The following is a 23984-nucleotide window of genomic DNA, read 5'->3' on the forward strand; positions in this document are numbered from 1 at the left end:
AACTTTGAGCGTGGAAGGGGACCAGCCCTTGTCCAACAGCTCTAGAAGGAAGGAGAGCACCCACGAAACCCCACATGTGCGTGGGTCCTGGCTCTTTGTAGCGCACCATTTGGAAAACACTGACCATTTAGACACCATCATGACTACAATGAGAAATAATGCAATTATCATTGTCACATACAAGTATCTTAATTCCCACCTAAATAAACTTTCTCGTTAATTGATGTCGTGCATGATGTAAAGTTTATAAATATAGAATTTCCTGACATTTTAGAGGTCATCTTGAAGTTTGCGCTCTACTGAGTTTCACATAAGAGATCCAGCTTGGCAAACAGCAAAAAATGGATTCAGCAGAAAAAATACCCTTAGAAAAGTCTGTTTGCCAACTTTTACTAGAAAATGCCCAAGGGGGTCACATTATCTAAAAATCGACCTAGTCTAAATATACGTTATTTAAACTTTATTTGCATTTAGTGCATTAAATGACATTTATTTTAAATAAATATACAGACTTTGCTATTATATGGTAGTTATTCATTCCTGTTTCTCAAACAGTAGAGCATGGTGATGGAAACACCAAGGTCATGGGTTGGTCTCCCAGGGAATACACAAACTGATAAATAGATAAGCTTTTAATGAAAGTTTCTGCCAAATGCTACATGTAAATATGTACATTTAAATGCATTATGGCATTTATTTTAAATATACGCACTTAATCCTCTAAACATCCCCTAGGAAAGTGAAGTTAGTTCTGAGAAAAGTTCTAGCATCATCTGTTTGCAAAAGTGTTTGTTTATTCTTTGAGGCCACTGTGTGTGTAGTTTTCACTCCTGTGAGCATGTTTGTGTTTCAGGTGCGGTTGGCAGGCGGCAGGGATTCGGCTGAGGGTCGTGTAGAGGTGCTCATGGAGGTGGGGGGCAGAAAACGTTGGGGGACGATTTGCAGTGAAAACTGGGGAATAAATGAAGCTATGGTGGTGTGCAGGCAACTGGGCTTTGGTTTCGCCTCACGTGCCCATCAGGTGAGACTGCTGAAAAGAATGTTGTGTTTTCCAGTAATCGCTCTGAATATGTTGCTTTGGTTGCCTCAGTCTGTGTGCATTTGAGAGCTTCCTGTGCATGTTTAGGGGTTAGGATACTTCTGGGAAACATAAGTGTTATACAGTAGCTGTTTTGTGAAGATGAAGAGGTGGGACAGGTTTAGAAATAGTTGAGAACAGGAATCAAGGCAGTTATTACATGTGCAGAACTAAACTGTTTTACGAAATCTCATAAAGAAATGTCCAGGTCATATCGCAACCCCAAATAAATGAATGAATGAAGTTAGGGTTATTTATATTCAGTTACTTCATTAAAATGAATTGTTTTAAAACTGTAATGGAAATCATCTAATCTTTCTTCCCCCCAAAAATCTGCAGTAAATAAATTCAGGATTAGTGTGTGTTTTCAGTACAAATTCTGTATAATTTATAATATATTTGAGGAAAATTGGACAATTAATGTGCTTCATTTTCACGTCAAAAAATGGAAGAAGGGTAAAATTGCATTATTTCTGGTAATAAGGACTAATGTATGGAAGCTTGTTTCCGCCACAAAATAAATCTCACAATTATCTCACAATTGCGAGTTTACATCTCGCAATTCTGACTTTATTTTTCAGAATTGTGAGATATAAAGTCAGAATTGCGTGAAATGAAGTCACAATTGCAAGATATAAAGTCAGAATTTCGTGAAATAAAGTCACAATTGCGTGTTATAAAGTCAGAATTGTGAGATATAAAGTCAGAATTGCATGAAATAAAGTCGCAATTGCGTGTTATAAAGTCAGATTTGCATGAAATAAAGTCACAATTGCGTGTTATAAAGTCAGAATTGCGAGATGTAAAGTCGCAATTGCGTGTTATAAAGTCAGAATTGCGAGATGTAAAGTCGCAATTGCGTGTTATAAAGTCAGAATTGCGAGATATAAAGTCAGAATTGCGTGTTATAAAGTCAGAATTGCGAGATGTAAAGTCGCAATTGCGTGTTATAAAGTCAGAATTGCGAGATGTAAAGTCGCAATTGCGTGTTATAAAGTCAGAATTGCGAGATATAAAGTCAGAATTGCGTGTTATAAAGTCATAATTCTGACTTTTTTTCCTCGCAATTGCGACTTTATATCACGCAATTCTGACTTTATAACACGCAATTGCGAGTTTATATCTCACAATTCTGACATTTTCTCAGAACTGTGAGATATAAACTCACAATTGTGAGATATAAATTCCAATTCTAAGGGGAAAAAAGACAGACTTTTTTGTTTTGTTTTTGACCTCAGAATAGTTTATCTCACAATTCTGACTTTATAACACGCAATTGCGACTATATATCATGCAATTTTGACTTCATATCTCCCAATTACGTATTATAAAGTCAGAATTCTGACTTTATAACACGCAATTGCGACTTTATTTCACGCAATTCTGACTTTAGATCTCACAATTCTGACTTTATAACACGCAATTGCGACTATTTCACGCAATTCTGACTTTATATCTCGAAATTCTGAGAAATAAAGTCAGAATTGTGAGATGTAAACTCGCAATTGTGAGATAAAAAGTCACAATTATCTCTTAAAATGTTTTATTCTGTGGTGGAAACAAGCTTCCATACTAATGACTAAGTTCTGGACCCATAAATAAGTAGTTTAACATCATCATGTAGATTTTAAGTTAAAATGAATATGAATTAATATTAGGTGTGTGTATCCTAAGTCTTGTAGAAGTTAATTCTTTCATTTTCTTTTGGTTAACTTGTTGGCTTCACCTTGTTACTTCACTTAACTAGTAAATGGTGCATACATACAGTATAATCATATTAATTAAGTACAAAGCATAATTAGGTATAAAAAAGTACTGTAGGAAGTGCTGAATTAAAATAGTTAAGATTATTCATAACTTGTAAAACTAGAGGGCATATCATCTTCCCAAAAGTATTTCATGTCAACTACCTTGCATATTAAGCATAGCATACGATATGCAGACAAATAAGATTTGGCCTTCCTGTGTATAGGACACATATTATTGGCAAGGAGACCCTTCGGCACAAGAAGTGACATTGAGTGGGACTCACTGTGTGGGAACAGAAATGTCCATCCAGCAGTGCCGTCGGAATAATCACGTCCACTGCCCTCGAGGAGGCGGGGCTAAAGCAGCAGGTGTCACCTGTTCTGAAAGTAAGTGATTGGAATGACAAAATCTGATGCATTTTATAATTGTATCTGCACTGAATGATCCCTATGAATTAATCAACATCTTGTTTTAGCTGCACCTGACCTGGTTTTGGATGCACAGCTCGTGCAGGAGAGCGCTTACCTGGAAGACAGGCCTCTGCACCTGCTCACCTGTGCTCATGAGGAGAACTGTCTCTCCTCCTCTGCCAACCGGATGCAGTGGCCCTACGGACACCGCCGGCTTCTGCGTTTCTCCTCTCGTATCTTGAACTTGGGCAGAGCTGACTTCCGTCCACGCTCCACAAGAGAGTCCTGGACCTGGCACCAGTGCCACAGGTGAGGGTTTCCTTCTTTCTTCTGTTTTAATGTCTATCCAGAATGAAACAGCAGCCCGAGAGCTGCTGGGAAAACATAGTTTGGTCATCTTGTTTTATAAAAAGCTCCCCTTGCTGAGAATACAGTACAATACAACTGGACCCCAAGACCAAGAAACATTTGCACAGATGCTTCAGTGACAAAAACTGAATCTTACTCATTAGCTACCTGTAATCCAGTTTGCAATGAGTACTTACATTTTTATTTTAGTTAAAGTAAAAGTTATTTTATTCTCTTCATATTATTATTATTAATAATAATTTTATATAATATTTTTTACTTTTTCTTTTTCTTTTCTGTTTCACTTTTTCTTTTCCTGTCTGTCTATTACTTTTATTTCTTTTTATATTGCTTTTTTTTGCATATTCTTTTTAATAGTTCAATGATTTTAAAATAGATTTTTATATGCATTTTATATTTCATCTGTATCATGACGTAATCATTTCAGCAGTGGCGTGTAACGCATTCACTCCTACTAGCCACTTTGTCGGGTTGAATTTTATATATAATATATACATTTTTAAATTGTAGTCTTTTAAAAAGGTATCTGAAATAATAAACCACATGCAATGTAGTGTTATCAAAAATGTTGATTTTTCAATACATAGATACTGAAATATCTGAATACAAATTTTCCACAGAAAAGATGCATTATACCAGCTGCGTTTTCTAGTTCTCCCATCTCTCCGACAGCTAGTTGACACACAAACCCGCCTCCCCTCACTCACTCTGGATGAATATTGTTGGTGTTACAGGGCTTGAATTTCGACAAGGGATTGCGCGTATTTACCATAATTTTACTCATTCATGCAGATTTTGTGCTCACACCCAAAGGTGGCACATAAATCCACCTCTCTGTACTAAATTGCCTTCTTTTTTCGCTGCTTATTGCTCTTCAACAGTCAGTCAAACAGAAAATTAATGTCAAAATGCAGGTCTTGATGAGTATTCACATAAACACAATCCTTTATGTTTTAAGTGAACGTAAACCGTTGAGAAAGAAAATGCATGTGTAACCGTATAATGGATCCGTGCGTCAGCTCTTAAAGAGACAGCAGTCTAATATACCTGCTGCCAAATTATGAGATACTATTAAGAATGTCTAAACGGCAGTTTTTCCCCATGGTGTCGATGTCAAAATTGTGGCCATTCGCACAGACATTTACACCCACCTCCACCCCTTCACCTCCTAGCATCTTCATAATAGAGCAGTGGATTCTGTATAGAAACTCTATGTACGTGATCATTGTATTTCCTTCTGTGAACATATGCTAAGAAACATTTGGTTATTAAAAGGCTTGGGGGATTTGTGTCTCAAGGACGTATCTCAAACTGTCTAGTATGGCAGCTCGAGCAACTTAGAGCCTAAGCCTCTCGCCAAATCCAAAGATTGTCAATAAATTTCATTCTCAAAGTGGTCCTGACTGAAATAATGTAGGAATAACCCTGACGTATGACTAGAAGAGTATTTGTGGGTACATTTCCTTTCAGTTGAGTTCACTCAGTTATTTCAATGTGCAATGAATGGAACGTACACTCTTGTTTATAAAACCGGTCATGGGTGGTCAGAAAGCTTGCCGTCATCTTTCAGATTTATTAGTTGCTTTGAGCACCTTCACTCCCTTTACATGTGTTCTGAAAATAATTGCAAACCCATTCTGTGGGAACAAGGCACTCTGTTGTGGAGGAGTCGTGGGCTTTGCGTGTTCACAGGCCAAACTTGTTTTATTAATCTTTTAAAAACACCAGAGAAGTTGGCATTTGAAAGCAGTCTATTCAGACGAGCTGAATAAACAACTCTGCAAGCGTAACCCTATCAGCATAACAACAACTTCCTGTAAAGGGTGTTACGGTTGCAGCCAACACCTTCATGTAGGAGCAATGAGGTCATCAGACAGTGGTCCATAGTGAACCTTTGTTCTGCCCATGTTCACAAGCCAGCATGAAATATAAGCCAACTACATTTTAACATATTCTGGAATAGAGTCATGGAAAACTCCTGCCATTTTTCTAGGGTGTTGTGGGTGAGTGGTATCAAAGTCTCTTTCAAGGAAAGTCTCTTCACTCTGCGCCAATATTTGCGACGCCTCCGGGCAGCAACTGTATTTCGGGCATCCAAGAGCAAGTCCTATCTACTTGAATGGGGGAATCCTGAAATCTCAAAAACTGTTTGCTGAATCAGCAAAAAAAGGAACATTTGAGACATGAACTGTCCCATAAAGGTTGTTTCTTATGCTTAAATGGCGTTAAAAAAGCTTATTTTCCAGGCTTGACCAGCCAATGCACGTGCAGTTCTAAGCGCGCAATGAATTTACCAATTAGCTTTTGGCTCTTTTATTTAGAAGGCAGGACTTATTCCGCCATATTGTGCTTTGCACTTTCTTCAAGTAATATGAGTGCACTGTCTTTGTATATCTAAAGTCTTTGGTGGTATTTAGCATATTTAACATGATTATACTGTGTTGCTAGAACATTACTATGTACTATGTACAGTTGCTAATGAATTCGGAGTGGTATATAACACATTTAATACTAGACTGTTTCTCAAATCCAACAACGCAAAGAACGGAGTTGTCTTGCCAGGTTGCCTTGAAAGAACGAACTCGGAAGGACGCGAGGGCACTGAACGCATCCTTGTGAGAATTGAGATGTGCTGCGATCTTGTTGCTCAACTGACCGTCTTATTATAAGTAGCGTCCAATACACAATAAATACAACATACAGTAACATCACAAACAAATTTAATAACCTATTAAAACATTTCTTTCATATTATTATAGACATTATTTTCATATTGTACGTTTCGTATACAACGTTATATATAAAGCTTGCAGGACAACTTGGTTGGCATTGCCTTTTCAGCGTGAGAAATACACAGTGTGAGCGTGTGAACTGGTTGAATTGCGTGTCTCACAGCCAATGCGTGAGACTTGAGAACCCTGTTACTGGTCTTGTGGTGAACAATTAATTTGTGTTAAGTTATTAAGTTAATACACAGAAAACAAAAAGTTGTTTAATCAAAAGATATGAAAACTTGCTTCCACTCTGGAATGGCGTTCCGTCTCTGACGTCGGTTTGACTGCTTGGGTTGAATATTTTTAACCACTCCCTCCGCGAGGGATGGAGAGGAGGTGCACTAAAATAAAACCCCGCCCTCTATTCAATATTCCGTTTCACTTGGAAATAGCACACATAAAAACCACAAATGACAAAGTGTGATTAATCTTGTTCTATTTGTTTACCACTAGTGCATGCTGATGACGTTTTATTCTTCTATACTAACTTGTGTCGTAGCCTACGATTCAATAGGTGTCATTATCGTACAATCTACATAGAGACAGAGCGCATTTAGGCCACGCCCACACCGGGGGGAAAACAGTCCAACCGTCTCCATTGACTTTACATTGCGAGAGGCTGCCTCCTTGTCATTTCTTGCTTCTAACAAAAGACAGAAAAATGCCTAAAAGCTGCTGTGTGACAAGGTGTACAGCAAACAAGCTAAAAAAAACAGAAATAAGTTTTTATTAACTCTCGACCCCAAAAAACGAGTGTTTAGGACATAAAAGTGGATACAGGCAGTTGAGACAGAGTGACACGTGTCTAATTCTGAGAACTAACGTACGCCCGCTGGAGGAGACCGTAATCGGCAACACAGGGTTTATCTTACAGAAATATAATATATAAAACAGACATTTGGATATTTGACTCACCAGTGACCAAATGTTTAACTTTTGCACACGTAGTGTCAGGATCCCACAATTTACCCATTCGTTCCAGGCTATATCCACTTTTATGTCCTCAAACGCTCGTTTTTTTGGGGTCGACAGCTTATGAAAACTTATTTCTGGGTTTCTTAGATTGTTTGCTGTACACCGACCTTGTCACATATATGTGACAAAAAGGTACAAAAGCTGTCACTGGGACAGTACCCTTCAAAAGGGTTCTAATATGTACCATTTAGGTACTAATATGTACACTTTTGGTACCAATATGTACCTTTGAGGGACTAAAATGCACTCTTTAGGTACAAAGGTGTACCTTTTGAAAAGGTACCGCCACAGTGACAGCTTTTGTACCTTTTTTTCTGAGAGTGTAGCAGCTTTTAGGCATTATTCTGTCTTTTGTTAGAGCAAGAAATGACAAGGAGTCAGCCTCTCGCAATGTAAAGTCAATGGAGACGGTTGGATTGTTTTCCCCCCTGTGGGCGTGGTCTTCAGATTCTCAGTCTCTTTACATGTTGTACAAAGTTTATTAGATCCATTTTGTACAGTGTGATTTGTAGGATCTTATAGGATTAGTATATATAGGATCAGTACAAGAAGTTTAAAGCTTACATCTTACGCAGCGTCTTCTGGGATTTATAACGGTTCGATTCTCTCAAGTTTGCATTCGATGCATTCTCAATATCGTCCTCGAGCAAGCTGCATGATTTGAATGATATTTTATGTGCTTAGCACGAGCAGTGAAGGTATGTACGGGCAATAGTAATTGTGGTTCTTGCCTTGGCAAAGTGATTGCCAATTATACAATGCTACTTGTACTTACATTCTTTTTTTTTATTCAGGCATTATCACAGCATTGAAGTGTTCACGCATTATGACCTCCTCACACTCAACGGAAGCAGAGTGGCTGAAGGACACAAAGCCAGTTTCTGTCTGGAAGACACCTTCTGTCCTGAGGGTAAAAGCCTAGTTATGTTAAACCTTATTCTAATGCAAATTGGTTTACGAGAGCAAATAAAACCGTTTTTGTGTTTATCTCCAGGACTTCACAAACGCTTTTCATGCTACAATTATGGAGATCAAGGCATTTCAGTGGGTTGCTGGGACACGTACCGCCACGACATCGACTGCCAGTGGATTGACATCACCGATGTGAGACCTGGAGACTACATCATGCAGGTGAAATGATTCAGAACATCTGAACGGTGGAAGACGGGAGTCACGCACAAAACATTTTTCACTATTCTTTCAAGAGTAGATTCTCTTTTCAGGATGCAGTTTTTCCACTTTTTCTCTGTCATTAACTTTGGAAACGTGTTAATCATCCAAATCACTGTGGGCACTTCCGCAGCTGAGCTTCACATGCAGAACCAGCCAATCAAAGAGCCGCTTTAGGGGCCAATCAAGAGGCCTTTTATACATCCCAGTTGTAAAATATAGGTTGATGTGAAGCTTTGTTTTAATTACAGTGTACCTTCGTGCTCTGACCTTTTTGAAGATTTATTTGCTCAAAATGTCGCCATGATAGATTTGCATGTATTTTAAGCACGTTTGGCAGATGCTAATTACAAACCGGCATCGGGCTGCTGCTATATATGGCACAGCAATGAGCCGTGGTGATAGTCAAAAGGTCAGAGTTACCATCTCCATGTAGAATGAGGCCAGCTATCCCATGCCAACCCCGTCTGAGCAAAGACGTTGTGTAAATTAAGCATCTATACTTCATGAACCAGACAAACTTGTTGCTCTTTCCTTGAGTTGCTTGTCTTTAATTTTACACCAAAAATAACCCAATGCTAAGCTTTCCCTGCTGGAGGAGAAAAACATGCTATATCCCCCTCTATTAGACATGGTCAATTACGTTCAGAGTAATTTACGCCCGCCAGTTTTACAGGCGTTTTCTCGGTCAAACATATGCTCAGACAGACCCAGATCTCTACAGTCCAGAGTTAAAGTTGCTCACAGAATAATTACCTTTGGCTACTAGGAACAATATCTTAACAGTGTTGAAAATAAAAGAACTGTTGTATCAGTGTTTAAAAAGTTCTCAAGCCTTGTAGGTATTATCACATTCAATTTATAACGTACTGTTGCTCAAAGCTGCTCTTTTGACATCTTACCCTGCTTACAGCATCTTTCTGGACTATTAAACTATTATATTGCGATTTTATAACAGTAATTTGAGAGTCTGGTTTGGTGGAGCCAATTTGTAAAGTGGTTTGATGAGCAATCTGTTTGCAAAACATTTCCTTACAAGCTCCACGTCCTTATTGGTTCTGCATGTCTGCAACTGATACTAATAGTATTATTTCAGGCTGGCATTGTAAAAAAACATCTATATTTAATACAGTTCATCTTTAATTCATTATATAATTATTAGGCAAGTCGATATTTTGATCAGATTTTTTTTCCCCCAAGTACATTTTACCAATTCCAAACCCAATAACTTTTTTTTTTTTTTTTTTTTTTATTCATTTATAAGTGATCTATAATTGTTAGCGAGGGCTGTAAGCGTAAAACACCTTACATTCAGATGTGCATAATTATTGAGCAGGCTTTCTTTTACAGGTAAAATGGGCCAAAAAAGAGAATGAACTCTGAAACTCTTACTGAAAAGTCAAAATGATTAAATGCCCATGGGAAGGATGCTATAGATATTGCTAAATTAAAGGGATAGTTCACCCAAAAATGAAATGATTTTGTGTTCAATGGAAGAAAGAAATTCATACAGGTTTGGAACACGAGGACAGCAATTTCATTTTTGGGTGAACTATCACTTTAAGTTATGTCTGTTGGAAAGAAATGCTCATTGGGGGGCACAAAAAACAGGTTGAGAAGAAAATATATTAATTTGAAAGATATTAACCCTAAAGTCTCCAGTGCCACCATTTTCCAGAACTGCAAACCACCTGGAGTCTCTAGAAGTACAAGGTGTAGAAGTACAAGACTTACGGTTTAAAAAAAAAACAATTCCAGAGGGAACCCATGGTAAATTGTCCTTCTGGGTTGCCCCACAAATTGGCCTAATTACTGACCAATTCTATTCATTCTTGTGTGTGTTTTGTCAGGTTGAGGTAAATCCGTCCCTGGATATGGCCGAATCAGACTTTATGAACAACGTCATGCGTTGTCGATGTAAATATGATGGACACAGAGTGTTTATGTACGGCTGCCATGCAGGTATGATCCCCATGTCAATGAATGATTCACAACATGCATGCATGCTCAAGCGCAATAGTATCTGAACTCCCTGTCTGACGCACTCTTCTTTCACAGGTGATGCCTACAGCGCTGAAATCGAGGATTTATTTGAACATCAGCGTCAGATCAGCAATAACTTCATCTGAGCCTATAGTAAAGATAGGTGAGAGGAGGGGATGGGTCCTGGAAATGTGGCTTTCTGGACAGTAAACTGTGTAAAAGAGAAAGAGATCTTGTCATCTGATCTCAGAACAGTCTACCAGTAGCACCACAGTGGAAGAGATCTGCTACATTTTTAAAGGGGTCATGACATGGATTTATTTTTTTATTTTTTTATTAGGTTTCTTGAGGTTCACTTATAATGTTAATAAAGTTATGTTGCGCATACACACACACAAACAAATATATATTTCCACCTTTTTTCTGACCCTCTGTCTGAAGTGATCAGTTTTTAAGGGGCGGCTCCTTTAAGGTTTGTCAGAAATTGGCCACTGTTATGATTGGCTAATGTCATTGCATAGGAAACAGTATCAACGTCCACTCGCTATTACACGCGAGTAAGTGTTTTGAAAACTTTATCCACATAAAACCGTAATTCACAGACAAAGCATTATGAAATCATTTACTTACGGTTTGTGCAGCTGCTGTCTATTTCAAAACAGTTGGCCGCTTCATCTTTCAACAAAAGTACTATACAAAATGCTCCGGACAAACATATAGCCACTGAGCGACTGAACGCCAGTGGCTGGGGCCTATGGTGTGATGATGTATAACTATATCAATAGCCGCGTTTCCATTAAAGATTTGCGCAAAACTTTTTTGTACGATTTTTTTCTAAATATCGATAATAAACTATTGCGAAATGACGGCGTTTCCATTAACCGATGTTATGTGACTAAAACGTCATTTTTTCCTCTCGCGATAAGTCATTCTATAAATCATGGCAACGGACGTTGGTAAGTTTATATATACATATCACAGCCACGTACCGCACTAGACATTATTATTATTAATGAAAGGAAATGACAAGGAAAGACCCTTATACTGTGTCTGTGTGTGGCACATATGAAGTGTTTCTGGGTTTTTCTCACTCATATCTGCTTCGAGGTCTTGATTGTGGCATTTCTTTGAGGTTTAGAATCCAGTATTCCTGTCATTCTTTTGTCTTTTATGAATTCAATAAAGAACTCTGTCTCGTATTCTGTCCAAACACACCGCGTCGTCTACGTCAGGTGACCTGTAAATGCGCAAAAACTGTTTCCATTGCAGTTTTGCGAAATATTTCTTTTTCGAATTGCCTGAAAAACCACCTTCATGTGAGCGTAAAAACTTTTTTGCGATAAAGGGGAGTTTTTGCGAAATTGACGTGTTTCCATTGAGCGTATTTTCAATTCGCAATTTCAATTTGCGCAATTTGAAGGGTAATGGAAACGCGGCTAGTGTCTTCCTCTGGAGTCAGCCATATGCACATGTATTTGCTTGTGTGATGCAACAAATCCCACAATATGCAAATGAGCCGTTTTCAGAACTTGATTAAATAAATGCTTTGTTTTTTAACTATGAAACTCGCAGGACTTTTTAATGGTAACAAGACCTCTTATATCTCAAAAGATCAAAGCAAATTTGATTTCTCATATCATGACCCCTTTAAATGGTTTTCTCCATGGAATTGAATTTAGTCTAGCAGATGTTTGAAAATCAATCGAAAGAATAGAACTTTAGGAGTTCACCCTAAAATGAAAATTCTGTCATAATTTGTCTTAGTCTTGTATTTTATTTTTATTTTTTGAATTGCATACTGGTTGTTCTTTTCCACCCAGTTGCAGTCGCAGATGTCAAAATTTTCATTGAATAATAGCTTAATTTTCAGTCTGTTCCTGACACACATCACTTTGAATTAGAAGACATGGAATATACTTTTATAGTGCATTATTTGTCATTTTAGAGCTTGATAGCCACAGTCTTTTCCCACTTTCATTATACTCAAAAGAGTAGAATCCAATAATAAATAAAGTAAGAATTTGTATTTTTGGGTGAACTGATGCTTTAGTTATTATCCATTGAACTGGGACATTGTTTTCAGAGACTAAGTTGCAATTGTTGCGAGTTTAAAATAAAACATGCAAAATTTGTAGTTCTTAGGACCATAAGACTATTAGAAAATAACTTTTTTTTTATTGTTGTCTACATGTACACATATTTATTTCCTGACATTACAGAATAATTATAGAATAATAAATATGTTGTTATAGAATAAATGCATTTGTATAATGTTTAATTTTTCATTACATTTCACCCCCATTACATTTAATTACAATATGATCTATTTTATATGACATCCAAATGCAGTGTGTTCACTTTTTCTGCTCATTTATGAGTTTTATATCTTCATGACTTTTATATCTTTAGTTTTATAACTTCAATTCTTCTGTTTGAGTTAAGCACTTTATTGAAGAACCGTCAGTATTCTGGTAGAAATGGGTCATTCATTCACTACCATATTTCAACACACATCTCTTTGTTTGTCTCTTTGAACAAATTAAGTATTTTATACCTTCTTTCTCAGTGACTTTCCTAAATCCTAAAAGATAATAAAGGATGTTGTATATGCAAAAGATTAATTTATTTAATACAATGTTAAAAACAAAATTTCTGGATGAGAGTTTTATTAGTTTGACAATTCATAGTATTAACTAAATGGTTGACTGCTTTAATAGTCTAACATCATGGAGATTTGATTTGTGGATGAATGGAACTTGTTTTCTTAGTCTAGCGTGTACTTGAAGCTTTTTTTAACATCTATGAGTATAAAGGAGTATGTTGTCACAATGTCCTGAAAAAAAAAAAAAAGAAAAAGTAGTGTAAAGCATAAAAGGGATGCTGGGAATACTATGAAGAGCTCACTACAGCATTTAATGATGAGTTCAAATCTAGCTTGAATAATATTTATGGGCTAGAGCATTACATATAGTCTTAGTCTAAACATCTAAACAATTTTTTTTTTTTGAGCTGTATTGTATCAGTCTTTATGTTTGTAATTATTTGCACAGTACAAGACGCTGTTAAACAATGGTTATTGTGCATGTAATGAACTGATATGTAATTTGTTCCTACTGTTTATCCTCAAATCCTCATGGTATTGATCTTAAAGTATAATCCATAATGGTTGATTTCATAAACACACGAGTGATTTTTCTTAAGTGAATCATCTGTGCCAATTGTATGTGCATAGATCAACTTTATGTACTTTCCTTTTTCACGAAATACTGTTTTTGTAAGATCATCAATATGACTTATTCTGTGCCTCTATTGTGTACCTTTATGTTCACCATGTTTCTCTTGAACTGTTATTTCATCTATACTTTTATTTATGATTTGCATGTTACCATATGATCTTAATATTATTAGTGCATAAATTGATTTCAGTCCATAATTCACAGCAAACTGTTTTTATATTATTATCTTCTGGTGCTAATTGTGCACTTTTCTGGGATTTTTTTTTCATGGAGTAGTTGAGAGTTTAAGCTCTTATTGTAATTTGCAATACTCTCAGGGATGAAATATGTGTGTTCAAAATTCTTTGAGATCATTTGGACAGCCAGGACACAAATAAATGGGAAAGTAATACCAGAATCATTCCAGAAACTCAAACGTGATGTAAAACTCTTGTTACTGTTCTGTGATGAGTGTTACAGTGGTCAATGCAAACAACTGATCTCAAATGTGAATAAATATGGCGTATCAGGTCTCATTTAGCTACCTATACTCTGTTTTTCTGCTCATTGTGTACAGTGATCCATTGCACAGGGACTCCATTATGAATAATGTGTGTTTGTGAAAGACTGTTTTTGTTTTCAAATAAAAATAAATGTAATACATTTAAGTGGCTGCTTCAGATGGGGGGAAAAAAGTTGAAACCACTGTAGCAAAAAAGACGGCATATATGGAAGCATTTTACTTTGACAAAGCAAATAAAAATTTAGTAATCCTCATATTTTAGAATTCTACTATATTGTAATTGTAATTAATTATATAATCTCTGTAACTGTTTTATAATCAGTTATATAATAGTAAACAAGACCGACTTTTATTTTATAAATTGATCAAAAGTGACATTAAAAATGAAAATTAGCCCATGATTTACTCATCTTGAAGCCCTCCTAGGTGTATATGACATTCTTCTTTCAGACGAATACAATCGGAGTTATATTAAAAAATGTCCTGGCTCTTCCAAGCTTTATACTGGGAGTGAATAGGTATATTTTTTTGGAAGTCCATCAAAGTGCATCCATCCATGATAAAAGTGCTCCACACTGCTCTGGGGGGTTAATAAAAGCCTTGTGAATTGAAGCGATGCGTTTGTGTAAGTATTCATATTTAAAACTTTATCGACTAAAATAACTAGCTTCCAGCAGTGAATGGGAAACTTGGAAGAGCCAGGACATGTTTTAATATATCTCTGATTGTATTCGTCTGAAAGAAGAATGTCATATACACCGATATGGCTTGAGGGTGAGTAAATCATGGGCTAATTTTCATTTTTGGGGGAACTATATCGTTTTTAAAGGCATTTAGAATGTTACAAAAGATATCTATTTCAAACAAATGCTGTTCTTTTGAACTTCCTATTCATTAAAGAATCCTTACATGCATCTCAGTTTTCAAATTAAAAACTGTTTTCAACATTGATAAGAAATTTTTCTTAAGCATCAAATCAGCATTAGAATGATTTGGATCATGTAAACCCTGAAGACTGGAGTAATTATGCTGAAAATTCATTTTTGCCATTCATTTACACAACAGCAGCGTTTTGGTGGCCTGAAAATGCTAACTTTTTAGTTCATTGTTGTCATGTAAACGTACCCTAAATTTTCCCTGTAGGGTCACCTAGTTTCACTTAGGACATTGCGCACAATCAACATGTCTTACTGAAAGCATTGGACACACATGAGACATCCCACATTTCAGCCCTCATTTTAATGCATTTGTCTATTCTGTACATCGTGACACATTGTATTTGATCAACAGATGTGTGACATTTTTATGAGAGCGTATGGCAGTTCTACAGTCATTTGTGTATGGCTTTGTTATGTTCACTGGGAAGAAACTATTGTATCGAAGAGGAAAGCAATAAAACCAGTGCAGCTGAAGTCAAGAATATATTACGAGCTATTATACATTCAGTTTCAGACAAGTTTATGAAGCCCAAGTTATTTTGTTCAATCTGAACTCAATCATTATGAAAGTCTGTCAGGAAAAGCTAAGAAATGACCACAAAATAAATACAGCTTTTTATCTGCCACTATTTTTGAAAATAGCAACATTTCAACTTTGGAAATATTCAGAGATGGCAATCATTTTGACCATTTCATTTGAGTTTGTCTTCAGACCACATCATATTCATAAAATCATCTGGCTTGATTCTGTCAAATATTGTCAGAATCTGTTCTGGCTAATATTGTCTTCTTTATTCATTTGTACTTCATATGTTTGACATATAACACATTATTATATATCTCTGTGAATTATACTTATACTCATTCATAAAAATGAAAGTTGGCTTTTTATGATTTTCCTCTGCAAACATACTCAGCTAACATTATTTAGCCATACTGTATGTAGCTTTTGTGTTATATTGTGTGTGTGTGCATGCGCGTGTGTGTGTTTAAGTAAATTTGTCTGGTTCCTCACAGTTTTGCTCTGAAATTTACTGCCGAACATATGCATTGCTATGGGAGTATTGCCTGACAATTACAGTTATATATACAGCAGAAAATGAGAGCTGTTAAAAGCACTGATTATAGGGTGGGATCGGGACAGAGCCGTTTTTCTGCCCATGCCACAGAGACGAGCCAGGAGGCTTCCTCTGAGAGCTCCACAGACCCACACGGCACAGATGGATTATGGGATAGTACGCGCAAGGACTGAATACTCTAAAGATGTGCTAATAACCTAGCATTGTTGGTATAGCTAGGTGGATTTTGCAACACCATTAGGGGGCATGAGAAAGAAGAGAAGCTCTGTAAAAAGGTATATAATGGCCCTGTCCCAAATGGCACCCTAAACACTCACTCGAACAAAATGTCAAAGTATCGTCAAGTTATGTTTACCACAGACCTAGTTTACTCATAAATTGAAAAAAAAATCAATTTTAAAACCCCATAATCTCAAGGGAACCAGTGGCGAATTTGTCTTCTGGGTTTTGACGTCATCCCTACACCACTATTTGGGACAGGGCCAGCATCTGATATTACCCATTAATATCAATGAACTTGGACACACTAATTGTTTTTTACATATTGGCTACATATGTAGTAGGGAATTCGTTTGAATAAGTAATTACTTTATGACCGATAAAAAAAAAAAAAGTTCTACATCGTACGTATGAATGTGTGTAGTATGAATTTAATTCAGATATAATAAATTTGCCATGTCATATGTCAACGTATCAGTTGCGTCGCCTCACTGACATTTACAAAATATTTCCAGTGGCCTCATTGGATAATAAAGTATCCATCAGGAAGTAGTATGTGCCATTATTCTTTTTTGCCTAAAATATTCACTATAAAGGTTCCAAAAAGGGGTTTCCGAAGCAGTGCCATAGAAGACCGATTCTTCCCTGAAGGATCTTTCAGTGACCAGTTCTACTCAGTGAACTATTTTTCTTAGTGTAAAGAATGTTTTAATAATCCACAGAAACTTTTTCCACTATAAAGAACCGTTTGTGGAATGTAGAGGTTCCATGGATGATAAATGTTCATCAATGGGCATCAATGCCAATAAAGAATAGGGTAAAGAGTAGGGAAGTATGCATATTTGGATGTAGCCAATGATATCTGGATGCTGGTGTTTTTGAGCCAATCACATGAGCCATAAATTGCCATGTGACTATAGCCTGGCAAGCCAGACCTACATCAAGATGTTAGGTCTGGCAACTCACCATGGACACGGCTCAATCCGAGGGGCGGGATAAACGGCCGTCTTTCAAATTCACCCTGCACGCAATAGGACAGCGCTTCAACCAACCAGAGCGTTTTCCCAACAGCGGAGCTAACTTTTGAATCTGGCTGGCAAAACTACGAACACATCTTCCTTTTTAAAGATTGACTTAAGTGCCGTTCTTTGCTCTTTTCTCAAAGAAAAACTTAACTCCAAGTCCTCCAGAGTCGCGGCCAAAGCCGATTCGAAAGACTGTTCGCCAGAAGCAGCAGCAGTTCTTTGTTTTCAAGTAGCAGGGAACCGTCGCAACTCTGTCGTCCGCTTATTCTATACACGATGTGATTGGCCTGACCCAATTTAGGTTTTTACAGCTCCGAAAGTCAACGGAGAGTTGCTAGACTACCCTGGCTGCAAAATAAATGTTGCTGCCGCTAGGGTGCGTCTAGATAGGCTAATGTGACTAATCACTGGAAGAAAATGGCAGCCTGACAATGCTGGATTGTAGTAGTGGTTAAATTAAGCTTTCCTCTCAATATCACAAAATGCTTCATTGCTTGAAGCTTTTCAACACAGTGTATGTTGTGGCCATAATTATCAAAGTCCCATTACAGCTGCTGGTTCTGCAACCAATTAATTGTATTGTATATATATAATGGTCATTGTTGAAGTGAGTAATTAATTTGTGTTGGTGTGCTGGCACTAAAATAAGTTAAATAAATTAAGCAAATTAAAGTTAAATCTGTGATTTGTCTATTTTAACTCTGCCTAGTCATATATAAATAACAATTTGCTTCTTTTGAACCAGATACTGAAGCAGTCATGAAGTTTTCAGGCGAAGGCTTGGGTGAACAAAGCTTCGGACGTCATAGATCACACGCTTTTGGCAAAACGAATCAAGCTCCGATACAGTAGCCCACTTTAATGTGAAATGTGTTGTTTTTGTGACAAGCTGCGGAGTTTCAGTGTCGAACGTAACATCACTGGATGGCACCAAAACAACATGAATTGTCCAGAGCCCTACACTTGTGACGGTCCATTTAATTTGTTTGAAGAAAATTATACTATTTATGTAGCTTGCATTTAAACTGCTTTTAAGCATAGTATTATGATCTCAATATGGCGGCCAGCATGAGGTGGGAATATATACAAAACATCCTTATGCAAAAACTTAATTTATCTTAAAAAAGTATTTATCTTCACAATATATTTTTCAAAGGTACTCTTTTTTAAAACTTTTTTATTTGGAAAAAAATAACAGATTAAGTGCAAGAGCTAACTGATGGTTCTATTTAGACCAGTGGTTCGGACCCAGGAGGACGAGCCCCATGGGGGGCCTCAACACACTTCCGAGGGAGTCTCAAGATTACTTAAAATTGATTTAAAATAAGTAAAAAAAAGCATTCAATTTAGCTAAAACAACTAAAACTCAAGACATTGCTTAGTATTGGTTATTTTTAGATACAGTCAAACCAAAATTTATTCAGACACCTTCAACATTTCTCACATTATCACAGTGTATTCGCTATAGTTTAGAAAATGATAATTCAATATTGACAAGAACTTGATATTTGAAGTATTGACAAGAACTTGATATTTCACTGGTTTTGGCCATCCTTAGCTGTCAGCTGTTAAATTAATTAGATAATACCAATTTAGCTCAACCAATTACCAAGCAATGCTTAATTTTGTTCAGTCTGTGGTGTAAAAAGGTTGCATTAGCAATTAAAGAAAAACACTTAAAGGGACAGTTCGGCCAAAAATGATATTTAACCCATGATTTACTCACCCTCAAGCCGTTCGAGATGTATATGTCAATCTTTTTTCAGACGAACACATTTTCAGTTATTTTAGAAAATGTCTTAGAACTTTCAGTTGGTATAATGTGAAGCTATGGGGTCCACCTCCTTCAAGTCCCAAAATGTGCATGCATCCTTCACAAAAGTAATCCATCCGGCTCCAGGGGGATAAACGAAGGCCTTCTGAGGGTAATCCGTGCGGTTTTGTCGTAAAAATATACATATTTAAAACTTTATAAACGAAAATATTTGGACCCCATAGCTTCACATTATAACCACTGAAAGTTCTAAGACATTTTGGTAACACTTTAGAATACTGTATCTTACTTGCTGCATAACTAATAAGTAATTATTGAACAACTAATAGGTAATTATTAATTAACTACTTCTTCACTACTGTTAACTACTAAGGAAGATGTGTTAACTAATCAGTATGTAATATATTTTTATGATTGTGTTAAGTAACAGTTAGTTAATCAATAAATAATGAATTCTGTCATAACTCTTGAAGAACTACTACTAATTATCTACTAATTAAGGTTCAAGAAAAATAACAAAGAAGTAACTACCAATGAACAGTCATACAAAACTAACCTCAGATTAGTTTTTATATTTTATATACAGTACTGTGTGTGTCTGTTTTCCTCAGCATAGAATGCCATTGAGTAAATTCATGTTTGAGGCAATGACTGAGGGAAACTGAAAATATAGGGAACTTATTAGTAATTCATAAATAATTATCAAATAATTCTGCAGGAATTACTTAGAACCTGGAACAGTATTCTAAAGTGAGAATATAGGGAACTCATTAGTAATTAATAAATAATTATCAAATAATTATCCAGGAATTAGGCTACTTATAACCTGAAACAGTATTCTAAAGTGAACATATAAGGAAATTAATTGGTAATTAACAAATAATTATTAGATAATCCTTCAGGAATTACTTGAAACCTGGAACAGTATTCTAAAGTGAAAATATAGGGAACCCATTAGTAATTAATAAATAATTATCAAATAATTATACAGGAATTAGGCTACTTATAACCTGGAACCGTATTCTAAAGTGAGAATATAGGGAACTCATTAGTAATTAATACAGAATTACCACATACTTCTGACACAAATCAAACTTACTGTAAAAAACACATTATTAACGGTATTATCTAAACCTTTGTAAAATAGATAAGTTATCATATATTATGATACATTTTGCTAATTAAATAAAAAGTTTGCTTATTTGCAGATCAATATATAGCCTAGTAAATGTCTGCACTTATCTTTCTTATTAGTGCTGAAGAATGACTAAAACTGGCTAGAAAATAAAATAAAAAACATTGATCAGTGCTTTTTACTTTTCAAGTAATTACCTTTGTACTTTTACTAAGGTAATTTTGAAAATGAATAGGCCAATAGTTTATCATTTTACTGGAGTAATATTTTATTGGGTTATCTGTACTTTTACTCAAGTACTTGATTTGTGTACTTCATCCACAACTCCACTGCTACAATAAAACAGTTTATTGTAGTAACCACTGTGTATGACTGTTCATTAGTAGTTACTTCTTAGTTATTTTTCTTGAACCTTAATTAATAGATAATTAATAATAGTTCTTCAAGAGTTATGACATAATTCATTAATTATTGATAAACTAACTGAAACTTAACACAATCATACAATTCTATTACATACTAATTAGTTAACACATCTTCCTTTGTAGTTAACAGTAGTGACTTAAGTGTTAATAAAGAATTACCTATTAGTTCGTCAATAATTCCTTATTAGTTATGCAGTAAGTAAGATACAGTATTCTAAAGTGTTACCGACATTTTCTAAAATAACTGAAAATGTGTTCATCTGAAAAAAGATTGGCATATGCATCTCGAACGGCTTGAGGGTGAGTAAATCATGGGTTAAATATCATTTTTGGCCGAACTATCCCTTTAAACAAAACGGTCAGGTCAAAGTGTCTGAATAATTTTTGGTCCAAGATTTTTATCAATTTTTCTGGTAGTCCACTGTATGAAGAATTTGTGGATGTAATGTCACAGTTTCCTTTATTGTTCTGTCCTCACTTACATAAATGAACTATAGTGTCCTACACCCACTAGTAAAAAAATATCAAAAATTATATCTGGTGTCTGAATAATTTTTGGTTTGTCTATACATATTTCTAGTTACGCCAAGCAAAATATATTTGAGTGTGTGGTGTGGATTAGGATCCACTGATTTAAAAAATCACTATCTCTCTGAGCAAGTCACTTAAATTCTGGTTCCTTTCTTTTAGTTTGCTTTTACCATGGTTTAAGTCATTGCTACAATACTTGGTTTGCATACCGAGAATCAATACTTCTTCAGATGTGATTGCTGGTGATCTGACAGTGAGGCATAAATTAAAAGTACGATTATTACAAATATGTCTCCACCTAGTGGTCAATTATTCAAAATTCAAGCACCTGAGGGCAAGCAGAGATGCGTTGTGCTGGATGCACATGCCATGCACATAAACCCTTATTAAACTATTAGATTTCTATATGTTATGAATTTGATGTTATGAATGTAAGGGTATTTTAGTGGTTGTCAAAACAAACCTATGCAGTTGCTACATAAATGGTGTTCAGAGTGATTTTCAGGTCATTGCTATGCAGTTAGGATGTTCTGCTTGGTTGCCAAATGGGTGTTCTAAACAATATTCTGATGTGACTAAATGTTCCCTAAAATGACAGATTTCACCACTATCACACATTTTGAGACATTATTTGAAAAGAAAAAGAAACACCCAAATAGCCTACACAAGTGTAAAGAGAATAGTGGGTGGTATTTCCTTTAGTCACGGTCTGTCACCTCCAAAGCATCACTACAGCAATATGAAATGACATATTCTCTCTCGCAGGCTTCCAAAAGTCCTGTCTCATAACCCTACTTCATCTCCGAACCTCACTCAGTGAAAAGTAATGGAAGCGGCAGCAGTGGAGAGATTTCCCCTTTAACCATCTCTCAAGTGTGAAACTGTTCCCTCTAGGGTCCTGTAGGAACACGTTTTGTATAGGCTGGGCTTAAACTTTGGAAACGTCACACTCTGTCTCCCTCCACTGGCCTGCATAATTGAAAGTGCCTATGCATGAAGATATAGCCAAGATGGCATATCGATGGCAAATTATTTCAAGGGCAGATTTCTTAGAAAAGGGCTTTTCAACTTAACACTTGATGTTAAAGGTGAAGTGTGCATTTTTTGATGATAGAATACTTTTTCTTATTCCAGTTTAATGTAAAAGACAACTTTAAAGAAGCCATTCATAGAGATCTTGACCAGCCCAGTGAAGTTATGTGCCTAAGTTTGAGCAGAAAGCATTTTGAGAATCCTGTTTGAAAAAAATAATACATACACTCCCTGTGAGTTTATTAGGTACACTTGTAAAACTGCTTGTTAACGCAAATATCTAATCAGCCAATCACATGGCAGCAACTCAATTCTTTTACTGTAGGTACATAAATATGGTCAAGACTATCTGCTGAAGGTCAAACTGAGCATCAGAATGGGGAAGAAATATGATTTATGTGACTTTGAACATGACATGGTGCCTGACGAACTGGTCTCAGTATTTCAGAAACTGCTGATCTACTGGGATTTCCACACACAACCAAGGTGGTATCTTTACAGAGAAGGGTCCGTAAAAGAGAAAACAAGTCCAGTGAGCTGCAGTTCTGCATGTGGGAAAATGCCTTGTTGAATCCAGAGATCAGAGGAGAATTGCCAGACTGGTTCGAGCTGATAGAAAGGCAACAGTAACTCATAACCACTTGTTACAACCGAGGTCTGAAGAAAAGACATCTCTGCATCTCTGAACGCACAACATAGCGAACCTTGAAGCACATGGACCACAGCAGCAGAAGAACACACCAGGTGCTACTCCTGTCAGATATAAGAACAGGAAACTGATGCAACAGGCTCAGCGTTGCCTGGTCTGATGAGTCTCGATTTCTTATGTGACATTCAGATGTTAGGGTCAGAATTTGGCTTAAACAACATGAAAGCATGGATCCATCTTACCTTGCAGCAGCAATGGTTCAGGCTGCTAGTGGTGTAATGTGTGTTATTTTGTTGGCACACTTAGTACCAATTGAGCATTGTTTAAACGCCACAGCCTACCTGAGTATTGTTGCTGACAATGTCCATCCCTTTAAGACCATAGTGTACCCATCTTCTGATGGCTACAAACAGCAGGATAACGTGCCATTTCACAAAGCTCAAATCATCTCAAACTGGTTTCTTGAACATGACAATGAGTTCACCATACTCAAATTGCCTCAACAATCACCAGATCTCAATCCAATAGACCACCATAGTGATGTGCTGGAACGAGAGATTCGCATCATGGATGTACAGCCGACAAATATGCAGCAACTGCGTGATGCTATCATGTCAATATGGACCAAAACCTCTGAGGAATGTTTCTAGCACCTTGTTTAATCTATGCCATGAAAATCAAAGGTAATCATTTTAAAGTAAACAAACAAGGATGCCAACTGAAGACAGGAAATTAATCCAGGAAGTTTATACAGTTTACACATTCATCAGACATCTCAAGTATATGATTTACTGTTATTGCCTTGTAATTTCCAGCTGTGCATTTACTGTATGATTGAGAATTATGGAGCTGTCACTTAAACCCTGAGAGGGCGGGGTCTTCTTAGCCCCTCCCCTGCTCTTTGGAGTGGTTGTGAGATCGAGTTGTGTTC

The 23984-nt window shown here is 36.4% G+C and overlaps 1 protein-coding gene across 1 annotated transcript in view; it reads left to right on the forward strand.

Annotated features, from left to right (window-relative positions):
• Nucleotides 1-11094, forward strand: part of loxl4 (lysyl oxidase-like 4) — a 38804-nt gene extending 27710 nt beyond the window's left edge. The window contains exons 9-15 of the mRNA XM_081350150.1: nt 854-1021; nt 3051-3213; nt 3303-3546; nt 8150-8265; nt 8350-8486; nt 10376-10487; nt 10584-11094. Coding sequence (XP_081206276.1) covers nt 854-1021; nt 3051-3213; nt 3303-3546; nt 8150-8265; nt 8350-8486; nt 10376-10487; nt 10584-10654 — 1011 coding nt within the window. The 3' untranslated portion in view covers nt 10655-11094. The remainder of the gene's footprint in view (nt 1-853; nt 1022-3050; nt 3214-3302; nt 3547-8149; nt 8266-8349; nt 8487-10375; nt 10488-10583) is intronic.
• The last annotated feature ends 12890 nt before the right edge of the window (nt 11095-23984 follow it).

The sequence above is a fragment of the Scardinius erythrophthalmus genome (genome assembly GCF_964197995.2).
Source record: "Scardinius erythrophthalmus genome assembly, chromosome: 21".
Classification (NCBI taxonomy): domain Eukaryota; kingdom Metazoa; phylum Chordata; class Actinopteri; order Cypriniformes; family Leuciscidae; genus Scardinius; species Scardinius erythrophthalmus.